At 47.7% G+C, this 19,388-nt stretch overlaps 1 protein-coding gene across 2 annotated transcripts in view; it reads left to right on the forward strand.

Annotated features, from left to right (window-relative positions):
• Nucleotides 1–7,031: 7,031 nt before the first annotated feature.
• DPY19L1 (dpy-19 like C-mannosyltransferase 1) overlaps nt 7,032–19,388 on the forward strand; it is a 106,220-nt gene continuing 93,863 nt past the window's right edge. For both annotated transcript variants that reach the window (XM_075558198.1, XM_075558199.1), the window contains exon 1: nt 7,032–7,446. In XM_075558198.1, coding sequence (XP_075414313.1) covers nt 7,149–7,446 — 298 coding nt within the window. In that variant the 5' untranslated portion in view covers nt 7,032–7,148. The remainder of the gene's footprint in view (nt 7,447–19,388) is intronic.

The following is a 19,388-nucleotide window of genomic DNA, read 5'->3' on the forward strand; positions in this document are numbered from 1 at the left end:
GGGTCGGCAAAGTGGAAGACCCTCAGTGAGGTGGGTTGACACAGCGGTTGCAACAATGAGTCAAATGTAAGAACGATGGGGAGGATGGCGCAGGACCAGGCAGTGTTTCCTTCTCTTGTGCACAGGGCCGCTCTGAGTGGAAGCTGACTCCATGGTGCTTCACAGGAACCATGGCCCACCACATGGGCCTCACTTGTTAAACACACAGGAAGCAGGGATCCATCAGGGGCTCAACTATTGAGCAGAACGTTTGTAAGCTGGAAGCATGAGGAGCATGAACATCTGTCTTAATTGTCTCAAGATCACCCGACTGGCCTCGCTCCCCTGCCTTCTGTTCCACAGCATCTTCGCTTGCTCATGGGCCAGCCTGGATGTCAGCCTCCAGCCTCTGGGAGGACAGTTGGCTTGCCATCCTTTGTATGTGTGTGATGGCTTTGAAATTTATTGAGCACTTACTGTGACTGCAGTACTAACTCGAAACGCTGTGTATCTTACTCAATTTTTCTAAACCTTTGAGAAAGTTTTGAGTCCATGGCAGTGAGTTTGGCTTTGAGTTTTGAGGTAACTGTGCCTGTATTAGGAGTAAAGAAACTGACCTAGGTCAGTGGGCTGAGTCAGAGAAAGGACTAAATCTGCATCCAAAATGATCATTTTTTAACCAAAACCTTCAAGTATCCCTTTCTAGGACTTCCTACATGGCTGCCAAGTTAAGAAAACTGAGCCAGCACTTGTGGAATGGATAAGAACCCACGATAAAAGTTTATTAAACTGTCTGATAAGAACCCATGATAAAAGTTTATTAAATCGTCTCACCCAAACTTCCCACATCCTCCCTCTATTCCGCTAGCCAGTTCATGGACCTGGCTGAGGTTCTGTGAGTCAAAATGAAGGTGATAGGACTGAGTCCTTGTCTTCCAGAGATTTGGGATCCAGGGGAAAGGTAGGCTGGAAAGAATTGACTTCCATGTACACTACCAAAACCCCAATGGCATTGAGCTGATTCTGATTCATCGGGACCCTGCAGGACAGAGTAAATCTACCCCATAGGCTTCCTAACGCTGTAATATTGAAGGGGAAGAAGCCCTGGTGATAGCAGTTATGAGTTGGGCTGTGATTGGCAAGGTCAGCAGTTCAAAACTACCAGCCACTCCACGGGGGAAATAAGGGCCTTTCTACCCCCACAAAGAGATATAGTCTTGGAAACTCACAGATCAGATTCTCACCTGATCTAACATGTTCTAGAAACTTTAAGCCAGAAACAAAAGGGGGAGGGGCTTGGCTGGAATGCTGTCAGGGTGTTGATTGACCTCAAGATTCTGGGGCCACAGGCCTTCAGTCCCCTAACCCCCTGAAGATGAAGCTGTCCACTTCTGTATAGACACACAGCAGTGTTTGCAATCTTTAAGGAAGCAGACTGGTCCTTATCCCCTGTTGACATCTGTAGGCCTGGTACTCATCCTGTGTCTTGGCATCACTCTCCCCTCAGATTGAGTTCAGTTCTCAGCACAAGGCCTAGGGCCCCAAGGATGTGTTTTGCTCCTGGCTCTTCTTCCTGGTTGTGTAAGCGCAGTGAAGGAGTGATCTCATCATGGACGATCATTTGATAACTGCCACGTTCCATCATTACGCAGGCATCAAACCCAAAACTCCTGGCCCAGACAAGCGGCCATAAATGTGGGAGGCAGGGACACAATTCAATCCATGACAGCATCGGGGCATTGAACTGCTATACCACCAAGGCTTCTTAATGGGCTAATATTATGGGGAGAGTATTAGCAGTGATCCTTGGATTCAGTCTTTCATTCATTCACCCAATCACTCATTTATTCATTCAACAAATGTCTTCTTCACGCAGATGGTGCTGCATGAGAGCTTAGAGAGAGCAATGTGGAAGCAGGGACTGCACTCTATTTTAAAGCCTGGGCCTGAGTCTAGAATGCTTGTTGCTTTCCACTCGCCACCTCCCCCACCCCCAAATAAAGAACTTGAGCTCTATAGGAAAGAGAGGATCTAAAAAACATACAACCTACTTTCTTCACCCAACATTAGAAAAAAGCAAGGAAAACAAAACAAACCATAAAAAACAACCCATTAGAGAAGTCTGGAGGAGGCTATTCTGACATGTTTATAATAAGGTCCTGCACCAGAAATTCATAATTCTGTCCACTTCTAAAAATATATTTAGACATGGAAAGAAGTGATGGGCTTGGTTTAAAACAATTCTTTTTAATGCTCCGCTTTTCCTTTTTGTAAATGTATATTGAAAGTGAACAGCAATCCTCTCTGCCTGTCCCTAAACAATCCCAGCTCTCTGCAATTGAGTGGAAACTAGGGGTCACTGCTGATCATGTTCTACCCCGTGGGTATGGTCACCCCCACCTCCTCCTCAACTCACTTCAAACACCTAGGAAACAAAACAGTTAAAAAAATACATACTAGGTTTTTTTTGTGAAAAGCATAACTCTTAGGGTCAACTTGCTTTTTATTGAAAACACAAAAAAACAATCAGGAGCTTTCTGAGACTGAGAACCCAAGCAAACTAAATGAAATCTACTCAGGGGGAGGCTGAGGCTCAGCTCCTCCAAAAATGTTAACAAAGAAACAAGGTGAAAGAGGTCAGTTTGGGAGCAATTAGCTGCCTTTGAAAGATCAAGAGGGAAAGCTGCCTTTTCTAATTGCAGTCCCTCTGACCTTGACGCAGCTGGCCTCATCCTATATCCCAGATACTCCTCTTCCCTGAGGGCTGGCAGGTGCAAGATAACACTGTCTCTTCGGAGAGGATCTTTCCTCTGTGGACAAACAAGTGAACGAGATGATTGCTTAGGCACGAAGGGTCTCAATGCACAGAATTATGGGCAAGTCTTTATAATGGATTCCTCAAATATGGCTGAGGGTAATTTTTGTGCGGGTACCCTGCACCCCTACCCCCAAACCTGTGCTGTCATTGTCCTGTGATCATGTACTCAATGAAACCAATTATGTCATCTCACAAGAGTAAATAAGAAACCATTACTACAAAATCACAGAATTTTTACTGAACAAAAATATAAAAACGTGAAGTTAGTATTCGTTGCTATCCCTAGGTGTTTTCCTCTCTCCCATTCTTTCCAGAAGAATTATACATTCTTTGATTACTCCATGTCAAAGGAACTGGTTTTTTTTGTAAGGTTTTATTGGCACCTCATCCACGTATCATACAGTAGTTCAATCACATCAAGAAGAGTTGTACAATCCTTACCACAATCAATATTAGAACATTACTCCCACCCCTCATTGCTAGTTATGTTTGTTGGTTTTTTTCCCCAATTCTGGCAACAACATACGCAACATAACATTCACCAATTCAACAAATGCTACTATCATTCAGTGCCAGAAAGTAAATGTTTCGACATGCTGGAGAAATTCAAGCAGTGCACCTTTTAACTGTTGAGTTTTGGGCACCAGAGTCTGAGGGGCAAGATCAGAGCTGTAGGGTGCATGGAGTAAGGCTTCCCAATGAAATTCTGGTAGGGCTGCCCTGGAAGCATGAGCAGCTACATTGTGATGGAGTCCTTAGTACAAATTACCCCCGCCTTTTTCTTAGTGATGTGTTTTTCAACCTTCTGAAAACTTCTTCATAATAGGCCTCCATGATCATCGGTGTCCTCTAAGAAACTCTCAAGATGATCTCTTAAAGTCTCAGAAAGCTGGCCATGACCTTGCTTGCCTTGAATTGAACTGACCCAGCAGATACCTTTGGGGCCACTGTTTTGACTTGACTTTTTTTTTTTAAAGACGAGGACGTTGTGGACAGCCATTCACTTATCAGAGACATACCATATTTAAACATGTTTTGCTTGGAGTAAACTAGTACATGTATATGGTGCCCTGGTGGTGGAGTGGTTAAGAGTTGGGCCCCGTGGTCAGCATTTCAAAACCACCAGCAATTCCATGGGAGAAAGACGGGGCTTTCTACTTCCGAGAAGTTACATTCTCAGAAACCCACTAGGGGTCACTGTGAGTCAAGGTTGACTCGATGGCAGTGTGAGTGCATGGGTCCTAGTGCAGACTGTTTGATTTACCCTCGCAGATTTTATCTGTCCCAATCTGCTGCACAAGAGTGCTTTAAAGTGTTGAAAAGCAAGGATGACTTTGAGGACTAAGCTATGCCTGACCTAGGCCATGGTACTTTCAATTGCCTCATGTGATATGAAGGTTGGACATTGCCTGAGGAGGACCGAAGGAGAATCCATGCATTTGAATTATGGTGTTTCTTATGTGTCCAAAGTTGATGTCGCCTGACTTTTCATCCTTGTATTCTCAAGTGCATTGCCACCTCGGCAGACATCAAGACAAGACAGTAGAAGCCAAGATTTAATAAGCAAAGTACGCATCAAGCCCAAAGCTGGTCATCTCAGAATTCGAGGAAGCCAATGTCGTCTAAGAGTATGACGCTGGACTTTAAAGGGGTCAAGTGGCAGGACCCCATTGGCTCACCCCAGTCCTTACCTTGCTCTGTGTTGCGATGAGTTATTGGGACATGACCAGTGGAAGGGATCAAGTGAGGCGATTTGGGATAGGTCATCCAGACCTCTAGCTGACCCTGACAGTGCTGGCAAAGAATAATGAAAGTACCACGGAATGCCAAAGAACAAACAAAAATGTCTTGGAAGAAGTACAGCCAGAATGCCCCTTAGAAGTGGGGAGGGTGAGACTTTATTTTATTTTGGTTGGACAAGTTATCAAGAGAGACCAGGTTCTGAAAAAGGACATCATGCTTGATAAAGTAGAGAAGTAAAAAAAGGGAATATCCCCAACAAGATGAATTGACATAGGGGCTGCAACAATGGGCTCAAACGTAAGACCATTTGTAAAGGTAACACAGACCAGGCTGTGTTCTTTCTGCCATACATAAGGTTGCCATGATTCAGAACAGGGCTCAACGCCACCGAACAATGATCCCACTTGAAGCTATCCTGCCTTTGAATTCTCTATCTTTTAAAATAATTCTCATTTTTGTAACTTTCAGTTTGTACTTCACTGTGTGAAATTAAAAAAAATTGTCAAGTGGAGCAGTCTTTTCCACTCTGTGAATTTATATATTTCTGTAAACTTATACAGGGTCCGGACTGTCTGTATCTCTCAATAAGCCTCTGCTGCTAACAGCTGGCTCTGCTGGGGCTCTGACACAGTACCAAGTGGAGAGGTGCAGCTTCTCAGGCCAGGGTAAGCAATCCAAGAGCTCTCTCTCCGTTCCCCCTGGGGCAGGAGGCCTGCCTCTGTGAGGTTCGAAGGCTGCACATCTTTCTGGGAGTAGATAGCTTCATCTTTCCCTGCAGAACAGCTGACAGGTTCGCACTGCGGACCTTTTGGTTAGCAGCTCAAAACAACCCACTGCCACCAGGGCTCCTCATAGCTCATTAGAGACTCTTTGATAGTCCATGTGTCTTTTCTTCACTTATCTCAACCACTACAAAACATCAGTTGACAAATGATTTGCATTACCTTTAAAGAGAATTTGGTGTCCTAATACAAGGTGTCCTAATACAAATATTCTTGAGAAATGGAATGAAAAGATATTAAGATCTTCCTACGAATCTTTTGGAAGCCTCCTTGTGATTTCAACACTAATCCCAGAGGGTAAGAATCATCTGACACATCTTTCAGAATCCAGGCATTCTGTGATCTCACTTTCAATCATTTCCTTAAAAACCAGCGTCTAAAAATAGTTGTTCCCTGCTCCATATAAAGACAACATCTGAAAAATCCAATTTACAAAATATACAAAGTATGAGGGATTAATTAACCTGGACCTCCCACCCCCACCCCCTTTACAAAAGAGGTTACTATCCCTTAAAAAAGCCTAACACCATAGGAATGCTGGTGTTAGTAAAGAAAATGCTAGGGCTGGGCCCTGGCATTACACCTTGATAATTAGAACTCGGTGGCTTCATTTACAAAGATGGGACTTGAAGTCAACTTCTTGGAAAAAACACACAGGACACAAGTCATCTCTTAGTTTTCATTCCCAAGGGCCTGGGGCTTTGTGCAGAGTGAAGACTAGGGGGCTTCACTGACGTTCACACTCGGCTACCACGTGAAATAAAAGTCGTTCCAACTCTAATCTTGTATTTTACCAGCCAGGGACGTTTTTCTGCTAGTAAGCGACAAGGTTACAGAATATGTAACTAGCCGACTATTCTTGATTATCCTTCCTTCTCGGCTGCTCTATTTTTTCACCTTGAGCCGGGGTTTCGGTCCCGATCGTCACTGTACAGTTTGAATGACAGGCGCACATTCGTGCCCCGACCCTTATCAGCTGCACATTAGAGCGACTTTGCAGCTATATTCAGGGGGAGTTGTGCCCGTTCTTCGCATCAGTGCCCCGGGGACCTGCAGGCGGCCGCGTCCTGAGCTGAGGTCACCCACTGGGGACTGCACGGGAGACCACGGCTGCATTCCCTGCACGCAGGGCGCGCGGAGCAGGCGAGGCGCTCGGAGCGCAGGCACAGAGGCTCTCGGCGGACAGGCCAGCCGCTGCCTGCGCCGGGTCGCGCGGGCCGACTCTCACCCTTGCCTCCCTCCCGTGCAAACTCGCAGCCAGAACTGTGTCTGAAACTTTGAAAAGCGCCCCCCCCCCTGAGAAAACTCTCCCTTGGGCAGAGACGCGCCGTGAAGGACGGCGTCCCTGGGTCCGAAAGGCCGTCCGTCGGCTCTTCGTTATCGGCCTGGCCCGCACAGCGGAGCACGAGCCGTTAGCCTGCCACGAGGTCGAGTGCCCTCCCGCGCCGGCGATGTGCGCGTGCGCGCCGGCTGGCTCCCAGCGCGCGTCCGGCGCGGAGGGGCGGCGGGGGCGGGGCCGCAGCCGCTCGCAGAGAGTCCCCGCCCCCGAGGCGCCCCCCCGCCCCCCGGCGTTCTGCGGTCGCCGTGACAACCAGAGCGGCGGCAACGGCGGGCGCGCGAGTCCGGCGCCGCCTCCCGGCCGCACAGCCAGGGAAGCAGCCGCCGCCCGGCCTTCCTGCTTTCCCCGCCTCCCGGCCCGCGGGGAGGGGCCGCCCGCCCGCCCGCCCGCCCGCCGGAGAGTGAGCGGCGCCCGGGCCGCCCCTCCAGTCTTCCGCTCCTTGGCCGCCGTCCGGGCGCGCGCAGCGAGCGGGCGCGACTATGCCAAGATGGTCCTGCAGGCGCGGAACAAGCACCGGGAGGCGGCCCCCAAGGCGCCCCAGCCGCCCCGCGCCGCGCCGTCGCCGCTGAGGGGGGCGTCGGACGTCGGCGCCGGGGAGCCGGGCCCCGAGCGCGCGTCCCCGTCCCCCGGACGCAAGGGCGCCGCGGGCAGGAAGGGGCCCCGCGCCGAGCCCGCCGCGCCGCCGGCCGGGGGCGGCCTCGGGGGGCGCCTGGCGAGCGGGCTGCGCGGGGCGCTGGGCCTGCGGCGCGCGGGGCGCGGCCGGACCTGGACCACGCTCCTGCTCGGTGAGCTGCTCCGGGCGCGCGGGCGACCCGCCGCCGGGACGCGGAACTTTGGGGCGCGGACCCCTCCCCTCCCCTCCCGCCTCCGGGGCGCGGAGCCCCGGTGGCCGATCCCCGCCAGTTTGCAACCAGCCCTCTCGGACTTTTTCCGCCTGGGACATTCCTCCCTCCCTCTCCCGGCCCGGTTCTCCACCTTCTTGGTATCCTTCTCACCCGCTCTTTCGGCTTTAAGGAAAATGGCCCCGAGATCAACAGCTGCCCGGCCTGGCTGCGAACTGGCAAGGGCTGCGCGAGCGAGACTTGGGCACGGCTGCTTGGTGCGGTCCTCTGCCTTCCCGTTATCTTGGCCCCCGAGCGGGGCGACGGCTGGCTTTGGGGTGGCAGTAATTCACTTGAGCTCGAAGCAAAGCCACCGTTCCCCGTCCGAGAAAGTTGCTAAACTTATAATTAAATTTCAGCCCATTTCCCCCATTTTCTGTCGTGCTCGCAAGCACCGCATGTGGCACTTTGTGATTCTCCACGGCACGTCACTTTTACACGCTGTGTTGTGTTCTGTGCACCCCGAGAGAGCCTAAAACCCTCCCTGCTGGCCTGGAAACATTTAGTGAGGAGAGCAGGTACCCCGCCCTCCCTCTGCGGTGCACAAAATGGATGGTGTGTAAGGAAGTGCTGGGGGGCGGGTGGGGGGGGGTGGCGGCGCGGGTGTTACAGCAGTCACGTTGTGTATCTTTGTTACTTTGTGTGTATTCCGATAAAGCAAGTTATGGCAATTGAGATAGTAGACCTAATTTTTCTAAGCCGGGAAAATGACAGGAGGTCCCTTCACTATTTAATGCCATTAATAGCCCTTGGCTATTGAATTACTTAATTACTGGTTGTTTTATCCCAAAGTATCTTTGCAAATTCTTTAGTGACCTAAAGTCTCCCGGGCCAAGAGTTAAAGGGTCGCTCGCTATAGGCTACCACGATCACGATCACAGCCACTGGCTTGAAGACCCTCAAGAGTCATCATTGTTTTAATGGGCTCAGACAGGTTAATGATGTTACTAGATGTTTTTTCATGTGAATTCAGGCCGTGAAAAATTTTGGATTTGCAGCCCGTCCTCTCTTTGTGGAGTGAGCATGAAAAACACGGCCAATGTGCAGGTTCAAGAAGTTCACCTTGGGGAGGCAGCATGGTACAGTGGATAAGACAGAGGCTTCTCTTGTTCCCAGTGGTTGAGTTTGCTGTAAGTTCCAAGTTGTTTCTTCTGTGAGCTGTGCCCCGCCCCACTTACCCTGTGGGGATGAGGAGAAAAATGACAAGAAATGGGTGCTACAAGGGTGGGTGCTTTGTGTCAAAAGCAGTCAACAGTCGTTACTGTACAAAGCAAATTACATAATGCTGTTGTGAGATCTAGTGACAGACCTCCGAAGTTGTATTTTTCTTGAGTGATGATTTATAAACGTTGAGTGCTTTGTAGTAATAGTACAGAATACCGCTGCAACAGTGTAATCTTGAGACAGATGAAGTACTGCCGGCTGCCACCCCTTGCCTGCTTTCTTTATATTTGGTGATGGTGTTTTCCTCTGACTCACTGCCATCTAGTTGATTCTCACATAGTGAAACCTGTAAGACCAGGTAGACCCACCCCTGTGGGTTTCTAAGACTTAACTCTTCACGGGAGCAGAAAGCCTCAGCTTTCTCCAGAGGAGTGAAGCTAGACTTGAGGTTAGCAGCCCAATCAATGTGTAACTATTATGCCGCCACCCGGGCGCTTGCATTTGCATTTAGAGTAATACCCATCCTTCATATTGATGTACCAGTGTGCCACTTTGCTTGAGTCTCCCCCTTCAGACTTTGGAAGTGGACACCGTAAAGGAGCCATCACCCTTACCTGGACCACAGGCTGACACAGATCACGATGTACAGATTTGGTGTCTTTGCTCACCAACCGCATGAGGCCATGAGTCAGAATGAGAAATTGTTCTGGAAAATGACCAGGTCTTGGGTGCTTGGTTCCTTCTCTGGCCTTGTACCATCATAGACCTATGACAGCCATGTCCGCTAACCCCTCCTTGCCAAACAGCAAGAGGCCACTCAGATCCAGCAAAGAGAGGCGGAGAGAGTTTTACTCTTTCCCGGCCTCCTTTAAGTGAGTGAAAGTTGAACTGACAAAATAACGGGTTTTTTTTTTTTTTTAGTAGATGGTTTTAAAATAACTGTTTGCCACAGTGCAAGACATTGCCTTGTCTTTTGTTCATCAAGAGACAATTTACAGCTGATTTGGAAAAACAAAACACATCAGCTAAATATTAAGCTAGGATACAAGTGGCTTCACTTATATTTAGGAAGATACTTTCCAATTTGAAATACCATGATAGCATCACAATTTTTCAGTTATACAACAACTAGGGGATTGGGGGACAAATTCTTGATCAACTTCTTTGACACGGAACGCATTCTCTGCAGTGGTGGTTCTTTCTACTGTTGGGTGGAATTAAACATTGCTAAAGAATCTGTTTTAATGTGTTTCCCTAATTTGGGGCTTTTTAAGGTTCAAAGATAGCAAATGTTACCTCTTGGAGGAGCTCTGGTGGCATAGTGATTACGCATTGATTGGTTTAGTTGTGCTCATGCTGCATTGAGCAGAAATGACCAGTTCGAAATCACCAGCCGCTCCCCAGGGAAAGATGGGGCTGTAAAGAGGTACTGTCTCAAAATCTCAGAGGCAGATGTGCCCTGTCCCATAGGGTCACTGTGAGTCTGAATGGACATGATGGCAGTGAGTGTGTTATCATTTACTATTAACTTAATGGTAACAATTGTAAAAGAGGGTTAAAAATGTTTCCACCCGAAAGCCCCCTGGATCAGCCCGGGGCAGAGGTGTAGTAAGAACCATGGCAATGAGACTGCACCTTAGGGCAATGTTGCTCAAACTTTTTGAACCGTGATCTACAGTAAACAATGCAATTTTCATTAAACCTGCTCACACTTGTGAAAATGCAACCCAGTAAGATCTGACTCGATGACAATTGAACAACAGCAACAATAAACATCTGCATGTGTGTGTGTCTATCTGTCATGCATGCCAGTGTTCTGGCAGGAAACAGATTTAATAAGCAGAGGATTTTCTGAAGTGTGAGCAGGTGAAACATGCAGGGACTGCCAACCATGGGAAGCTGCTACCAGCTCTGTAAGTCTGAAGGGCAGGGAGCTTTTTCTCAGGAGGTGCCTCCAGCCCGAGCTGTGCTGTAGGGGCAGGCCCAGCCAAGGGGCAACCCCAAACTTCTTCCTCACAATCATCTGTGGATACTCAGGCCGGTGCTTCTCACTGGCTGAGCCACCAGCTGAGCCCGATCAGAGGTAAGGGGCTCAGCTTAAGCATTCCCTAGAGCCTCCCTCCTGGGGCCTGGCACAAGGCAGAGAAGGGCTGGGGGTAGGACGGGGAAGTATCTGGAGAGGCCAATGGAGACTGATCAGCACATATCTCACTAAGAAGTTTCATGTAAAGATGATATCAAGTGGATGTCAACTCCTTAACGAGGCCCATGTGACAGAGTAGAGGAGCCCTGGTGGCGTAAAGGTTATGCATTGGGCTGCAGTCCACAAAGTCAGCAGATCAAAACCACCAGCCACATCCTGGGAGAAAGATGGGGCTTTCTACTTCTGTAAACAGTTACAGTTTTGGAAACTCAGAAGGGCCAGTTCTCCCTGCCCTGTTGGGTCGCCATGAGTCAGCGTGGACTACATGACAGTGAAGTATCGGACAAAGAAGAACTAGGAGTGTTTTCTTGGCTGGAATCTTTCCAGAAGCAGAACACCAGGTCTCATCCGAGAAGCCACTGCGTGAGGTAGAACTCACTGTCAAGCTTGCTGTTAGCAGCTTGCTTGCACCACCAGGGCTTCTGATATCCTTGCACGATGTAGTGCGCTGTGATGATCTGTATTGCTTTTAAAATGCTGCTTATAAACCACAAAATTGAGTTCCTCGTCCAGTGTCATGACCACAGTTGGAAATTGCAGCCTTAGAAGGTCCATGTTCTGATTCTACTCTTGCAAACAAGACCCGTGCCGGAGCAAAGCAATTAGTGTTTCTGAGCCTCGGTGTATGCAGCTGCAAAATGAGAAGCGGGGGCAGGACCGTGGGGTCTCCATCTTAGCTATTCACTCGAAAAGGAAACCACACTCACTCCCATCAAGTCCATTCCAACCCTTAGTGACCCCACAGGACGGTCGAACCTCTCCTGTGCTTTCCAAGACCGTAACACTATGAGAGCAGAAAGCCTCATCTTTCTCCCCAGGGAACTTTTCCACTGGTGCTCTCCAAGTGCCGCTGGCCTTCTTGTGAGCAGACCATCTCATAGCCCCATGCCACCGGGGCTCCTGCTGTTCCCTGAACCACTGGCAAATTTTAAACACAATTCCGCTGTCCAGATCCTACCACAGACTTGAGTTCACACATACTGAGGAAGCACGGGAGTGATTTTATTTACTAGTGTACAGTAGCACCAAAGATACTTAAACACGGCTTGTAAATCATTTGACAAATTAATTTTGAAAACATGCTCTTCCTGACAAATTTTTAATTTGGGTAGATTGTCATAATTGAGGAGAGTGAGACTTTATTCTTATTTTTATACCAATTAAAATTTGTCTGACATGCTGCTGCTTGGCACTGCGTTTTCCTGTTTAATTCCTAACATAATCACTGCTTTTTGTAATATGCATAACTGCAGTTGTCAAGCCACAGGATCCTTTCCTCCAGGTTTTAATACTAATCATAAAATACTTATGTAACTGACACAGTGCTACTGTTTCCAAGGACCTGGAGATTTTTCTGTAGTAGTGCCTTATTTCTCACTCTTTTATAATCTTTGATCTCTGGATGTTGCATAAAAATCTGGACGTTAAAGGTTACCTCTTGGAATTTCACAGCCGAGGAAGCTAAAGTAGGCCAGCCGAGTGGCCCAGCATCATTAGTGAGTCTGCTGGGTGATGTTGGGGATCCGCGGTCTCCTGGCTTTGCTAATCACATCGGTCAAATTGTCGATTTCAGATCTAAGTCTAAGGCAGCTTTCAAAACAGATGAATTCCTAGGTCCTGAGACCCAGGGTCTCTCATTAGTGATCGCGCTCCTTGGCTCACTTCTCATTTGGGGAATCACTCTGATTTCTAGATATTATTTGTATGCTCTGTCAGCTTCCATGTTGTTTCTGCATGCTTATTTTTTGAAATTCGATTCAATTCTGAGTTGGTGCTGATTGTATTGGTTGGTGGTTTGGTACGAGGTGAAGATAGAGTAATAGAGTAAAAGTGTTCCCAGATTTCGTAATCATATAAATTAGAAGATAAGCCAGATACTGAGGTATCCTAGGGTGCTGTGAAATTTGGGGTGGGGTTGGGGGCTCTCTGTAACCTTAAGAATTCTGTCTTGATGGCGTAGTGGCCATGAGTTGGGCGGCTAGTCACAGGTCAACAGCTTGAAACCATCAGCTGCCCTTCTGGAGAAAGACAGGACTTTCTGCACCTGTTAACAGGTAGTCTTGGAAACTCACAGGGGCAGTTCTACCTGGTGCTGTAAGGCTGCTAGGAGTTTGATTTGGTAACCTTATGATTGGAAGGGTTTATTCGTTGGAGAGTTGGTAAAATCTCTTGCTTAATATGATGGGCTAGAGTGAATGTTGTATGTGGGTGCTTCCTCCTTTTTCTCAGAACAAATAAGCTTCTACTTACACCACTCAGTTTACTTTAGAGATTTGTAGCTTTGCTGTGCTTGCCCAGAAGCACTGAATGAGGCTCAAACTGATTGTTAAAATACTTATGATTTGATTGCATATTTTATCTAAATATTTTAAAATGTACTTAAAATGTGGGGTTTCCCCCAAAGGAATTATTATGAAAATTATATAGATGACTTGCATTTCAAAAATATTTGGATTCATATTATGTGAGGATAATTTTTTTAAAAGGAAGTTAGTATTTTTTGGTGCTTAAAGCACATATGTTAGGTGGTGGTTGTAGTAAGTATACGATTAAGAAAAATTTGATAGCATATTTACTATGCATATTCTTGAATATTTAAAAAATGTGACAATTTACTTTGTCTATATTTTTGGTTTAGAAGCCTAGTTATATTCTGTTTGGGAATGGTGGTGTATAATTTCTGGGCCCTGCAGGTTTCATACATTTACATTAAAACTAGCTATTTTACTCTTTTTTTTTTTTTGGTTGTAAGCATTTTTCCAGCACATCCCTTTACTTGAATGTGCTCACTAATACTGTCATGGCTGGGTCTGGGAGTCTGGACCAGGGAATGTAGTTGTGGAACCCAGGGTCGTCTCCAGGTTCTGCTTTGTCTGGTCTTGTGATCTAGAACCTTATCAGCTGATACCAAAGGCTTAAGGAGAAAGAAAGTGTTTTGAAAATGATGGCAGCATATGTACAAATGTGCTTGCCACAATGGATGTATGTATGGATTGTGATAAGAGCTGTACGAGCCCCCAATAAAATGATAAAAAGGGGGAAAATCAGAGCCATACCTGTCTCAGAGAGATCCCCAGATTATTTATATGCATATGTGAAAGTGCTTTGTAAACTGCAAATGACAAACAGGTGTTAGACATTATCCTAATTGTTGCTGTGTGCTGTCGAGGTGGTTCCCACTCAGTGCAGCCCCACGGGATAGAAATTGAACTGTTCCATACAGTTTTCTTGGCTGTAGTTTTAATGGGAAGCCCCTTGGTGATGCAGTGGTTACAGCACTCAGCCTCTAACCACAAAGTCTGTGATTCAAACTTAGGAACCGCTGCGTGGGAGAAGGATGAGGCAGTCTGTTTCTGTAAAGTTGTACAGCCTTGGAAACCCTGGGGAGTAGTTCTGCCCTGCCCGATTGGCTTGCCTTGTGTCAGAATCGGTGCTACAGAAGTGGGTTTGTTTACTCTTAAGAAGGCAGATGACTAGGTTTTTCCTGTAGGTGGAAAGGAGCTGATCGGAATAGCCATGGAGACACCCGGACGGAGAGAGTAAAGCAGAGGGATTTAGTGTTAATAGCAGTGTCTGCTCAAGGTGACTTGAGGCCCTTGGTGGCAGCGCAGATTAAGGTGCTATCCGAAAGACTGGAGGTTGGGGTCCATCCCGAGGTGCCTGGGGAAGATTAATTCCCCCAAAGCCAGCTATTGCAAATCTGTGGCATGCAGTTTTGCTGTAAGACTTGGGTTTGCCAAGGGCCAGAGTCCGTTGGACAGCCGCTAGTTTGGTTTATTCCAGGTCATTCAGTAGTAGGACTGGAGAGAACCAAGTGGAAACCCCTCAGCTTACCCTTGCTGAAAGTGGAAACCCAGAGAAGCGCTATTTATTTATTTATTTTTTAGTTAGGGACTCATACACCTCCCATCACAATACATACATACATCAATTGTGAAAGCATATTTGTACATTCGTTGCCCTCATCATTCTCAAAACATTTGCTCTCCACCCAAGCCCCTGGCATCAGGTCCTCACTTTTTTCCTCCCTCTCCCCTCCCCCCTCCCTCATGAACCCCTGATAATTTATAAATTATTATTTTGTCATACCTTGCACTGTCCCACGTCTCCCTTCCCCCACTTTTCTGTTGTATGCCCCCCAGGGAGGAGAGCGCATGTAGATCCTTGAAATCGGTTCCCCCTTTCTAACCCACCCTTCCTATACCCTCCTAGTATCACCACTCACTCCATTGGTCCTGAGGGAATCATCTGCCCTGGCTTCCCTGTGTTTCCAGTTTTCATCTGTACCAGTGTACCTCCTTTGGTCTAGTCAGGCTTGCAAGGTAGGATTCGGATCATGACAGTGGGAGGGCGGGGGGAGGAAGCATTTAGGAACTAGAGGAAAGTTGTATTTTTGATCATTGCTACGTTGCACCCTGACTGTCTCGTCTCCTCCCCAAGACCCTTCTGTAAGGGCATGTCCATTGGCCTACAAATGGGCTTTGGGTCTCTACTCCGCACTCCCTGGCTCATTCACTATGGTAAGATTTTTGTTCTGATCATGCCTGATACCTGATCCCTTGACACCTTGTGATTGCACAGGTTGATGTGCTTCTTCCATGTGGGCTTTGCTGTGAAGCTCAGTGACTTCTAAGTTATAGGGTATGTCAAGAATATGTTTCTCTTTAGAATGACTTTCTTATCAGAGGAAGTGAAAACTCACTTTTAAGGTTTCTTTTTCCCCTTTTGTAAATTCTTATTCTCGGCTAACGTTGTCCTGGTGGCACAGTCAGATAAGCATTTGGGTGCTAATCGAAAGGCCAGTAGCTCAGCTCCCAGTCACTGAGGAAGCAAAGGTGCAGCAGTCTGCTTCTGTGAGGATCTATGGCCTCGCAAGCTCTGGAGCAGTTCTACTTTGTTCTCGAAGGCCACTGAGTCAGCATGGACTGCACGCTAAACTCTGCTGCCAGGTGATTTCACTCAGTTACCCGATGGCCAGGCTAACACTGCTCCTGCTTTCAGGTTTCTGAGACTGTTTATGGGAATAGAAAGTCTCCTCTGTCTCCCTCGGGGCCCCTGGGCTTGCAAACTCCTATCTTGTGTTTAGCACCCAGAAGTGAAACCCACTGAGGCACCAGGGCTCAGTGGCTGGATGGCAGCGCGTTTCATTTTCAGCCATCAAGTTTTCATCTACCAGGTTTAAGATGACCTGTTACATTAATCTCTGCCTGTTCCTAATAAAGCCCACTTTAGGACAGTTGTCCATGTTGCTTCATTCCAATGCCTTAATTATTTTCATAGTCCCTCCTTGCTGGCCTTGTTTACATAAGGTCAGCGTTTTCCAGTTCGTTTGGTTTTTATTAGTCTCCTTCTCAAAACTCGGACTGCCATTGAGTCTATTCCTACTCGCAGAGCCTACACGCCAGGGTAGAAGGGCCCCTGTGCGTTTTTATGGAAGTAGAAAGCCTCAGCGTTCTTCCTTAGAGCTGTTGATGGCTTCAAACTGCAGATCTTTCAGTTAGCAGCCCAGTGTGTTCACCACTATGCTACCAGGGTTCTTGCTTTCTAATCTCCTTAGGTATGATGAAAAATGTACATTCCCAAGCACCAGGGGAGTTCTTTTCAATTAGAATCCCTGAGCTGGAGGCCCACCAGTGCCTTCTCACCATCACCATTCTCTTCCTGCATCAGTGTTTCCAACCCTGGTTGGACATTGGACTCACCCTGTGAGTGCACAAACTCCAGTGCAGGAGCCAAGAACACACTCCCCGGGGTGGGAGGGAGGCTGTTGGGAATGCCTGGAACTCTCAGGGATTTCAGATGGGCAGTCTGTGTTGAGATCCTTTGCTTCTGAAAGTGTTTCTAAATTGCCCCTGGGGGTTCTTGTTAACATGTAGATCTGACATTGTGTCAGTAGTTCTTGGATGGTGGGGGGGGGGCGGTATGAGACGGTAGTCGTTTAGTAATTCTACCCAGTGAACAGTGTGTGCCAGGTAGGTGCCATGCACGGTGCTGGGCATAGGTATGGATTAAACACAAGCTCAGCCTCGAGGCTCTTGCTGTCCAGCACAGGAAGCAATGATGTATGCATAATTAGAGCCTTACTGCTCTAATAGAAGTATCATAGCTGGAGTGGCAGAAAAAGCCACTGTAGAATTCCCTTGACTTCAAAGGACAAGGTACGGTTTTTTTGGGGGTGTCTGTTCCTTCCCCCGCCCCCTTTTTTTTTAGGCAGGAGCAAAGGAATGGAGCCATTGAGGCACTTGGTGTTGTGGGGGGTTGTTGCCCTCAGGCCAGTGTGGACTCCACCGTATGAGCAGCGGAAGGGGGTCATGGGGGCCTGTGCCGGCCAGGGGACGAGCTTCTCAGAACTACGCCTTCAGAAAGCACCCTGATCTCATCACACGGAGGCCTTGTTGGTGTCACCATTTACTCATGACCTCAGCTTCCTTCCAGAAAGACACAAACTCCAACTGGACCCCTGGGGATAATCAGAAAGGCTTAGGACTTGGGGGAGTCGGGGTGGGATGGGGTTGAGTACAGAACTTGCGGACGTTGATTTGAAAACTTTATCCTGCTAGATATAAGAAGAGCCTTTCAAACTCTCCTTGTCATTTTTGGCACTTAGGATTCAGAGAGGCTACAGCTCTTGTAGATGCTATAAAGATGGGCTAGCTTCAATTTATGAATAAGCTTTCTCTTTAAATTCTGCAAATCAGTTTGCACTTAGAATGCACTTCTCATGACATACTATGGTAAGATGAGGTCATTAAATGCCCACAGCTGTGGGGCAGCTCTGGACAATGGAAAGAAACTCAGAGTTGGAGTTAGAATACCTAGGCCCATTGCGGCCTTGCCACTCACCAGCCTTTGTGACATGCCTGCTTTGAGCACAAGTGTCTTCATTTGAAAAATGCTGAGAAAATTAAATGAGAGGGCATGGGAAGGTACATCCTCAATTTAAAATCAAATACAAATTAAATATACGTGTAAGGGAATGGAACCTGGGTGGGTGAATTTATTCTCAGGCAGGAATACATCTCAAGGGCTTCCTGGGACCTGCTTGCTCTCACAGGTGATTGAGGGAAGAAAGGAGCAAAGCCCTTGGGGCCCAAGCTCTAAGGCAGAGGACTCAGCTGGAATCTTAAAATGCAGAGCCCAGGGTCCTGCTTGTCCCTTCTCTAGATGGAGGTAGTCTACAAAGGGGGGGGGGTATTCTCAGCTTCTCTGCACCCATCTGCAATTTGAGGGAGAGGAAAGGAGCCAGGAGTGGGGGGAGCATGGGGGGCTAGAAGGTTGGGCCAAGAGAGCCTTGAAGGCTGAGCAGAGCAGCTGTGGCGGAGCATTTCTTTCTCCTTTCTGCAAGAGTCCTGGTGGCACTGAGGGCTTGGTTCCTGGGCAGTTAGAACCCACCAGTCCCTCCGTGGGAGGGAGATGGAGTAGTCTGGGTCTGTGAAAATGTACAACCTTGGAAACGGAGAGACTGCTCTTCTGTCCAGTAGGGCTGCTGTGAGTTGGAATCTCCTGTTGACACAGGGTTTAGTTTTCCCTGGCCCTTTATTGCTGCTGCTAGCTGAGGGCCAGACTTCTGTGATGGGGGTGGACTTGGAGGGAACCCGCAGGGACCTCGTGGAGGGGTGTGCTGACCTCTGCGTGGACATGCAGAGCTGGAGGGACAGGAAGGGAGCTCACTGCTGGGCGACAAGCTCAAACATGAACTTGAATGATGGTGTCTAATTCTATTTTTGAACAAAGAAAAGAAAACAAAAATGTGTATAATGTTTACCTATATTATGATCAAAGTATAAGCATGTTACGTGGACACGAGTTAGGATAATTTCATTTCCCCCATAATTACTGTAAGTTGTGCGCATTCATTCAGCAGACATTTGTGTTTGGGCTGTATGTGCTAGTAAGTACTGCGCCATGGCTGGACTAACTGCGGGGTCGGAGGTTCAAGCCACCAACTATTTTATTGGCGAAAGAGGAGACTGCTCCCTACAGATTTGCAGTCTCCGAAACACTGTGTAGAGTGGCCTAGTGGCTCTGTGGGCTCGGGTTCGGGCTGCTCACCACAGTGTCGGAGGCTGCCTGCATCAGGAACGATTTGTAGGCTGGAACCCCAATATGGTGTTGCTCAGAGTCGGAATGTGCTTGATGGCAGTGGGTTTGGCTCTTGGTATAGCAGTGTGGGAAAGTTTGGAAAAACACTGTCCCTGCCTACAGGGAGTTACAGTCTAATTTGTAGAACTAATTAAAACTTTAATGAGAAGACTTTTCAGTAACAAGGTCTCTAAAACCTTGTGTGACTGAAATTGATATGTGGCGTGAAATCTGGTGTAACTTCTTTATTAAGAGCTATTGCAGTATATTCCGGAACATGTATTTCCTCTCAAGGTGCAGGTAATTATGTGCTCCCAGCTAACTAGAAGAACATTAAAAATTCTCAGGTAAAGACCACACTCCTGAATTAGACTATAAAGTACACCTTCTTTCCTTG

This window comes from Tenrec ecaudatus, chromosome 9 (assembly GCF_050624435.1).
Source record: "Tenrec ecaudatus isolate mTenEca1 chromosome 9, mTenEca1.hap1, whole genome shotgun sequence".
NCBI classification, from domain to species: domain Eukaryota; kingdom Metazoa; phylum Chordata; class Mammalia; order Afrosoricida; family Tenrecidae; genus Tenrec; species Tenrec ecaudatus.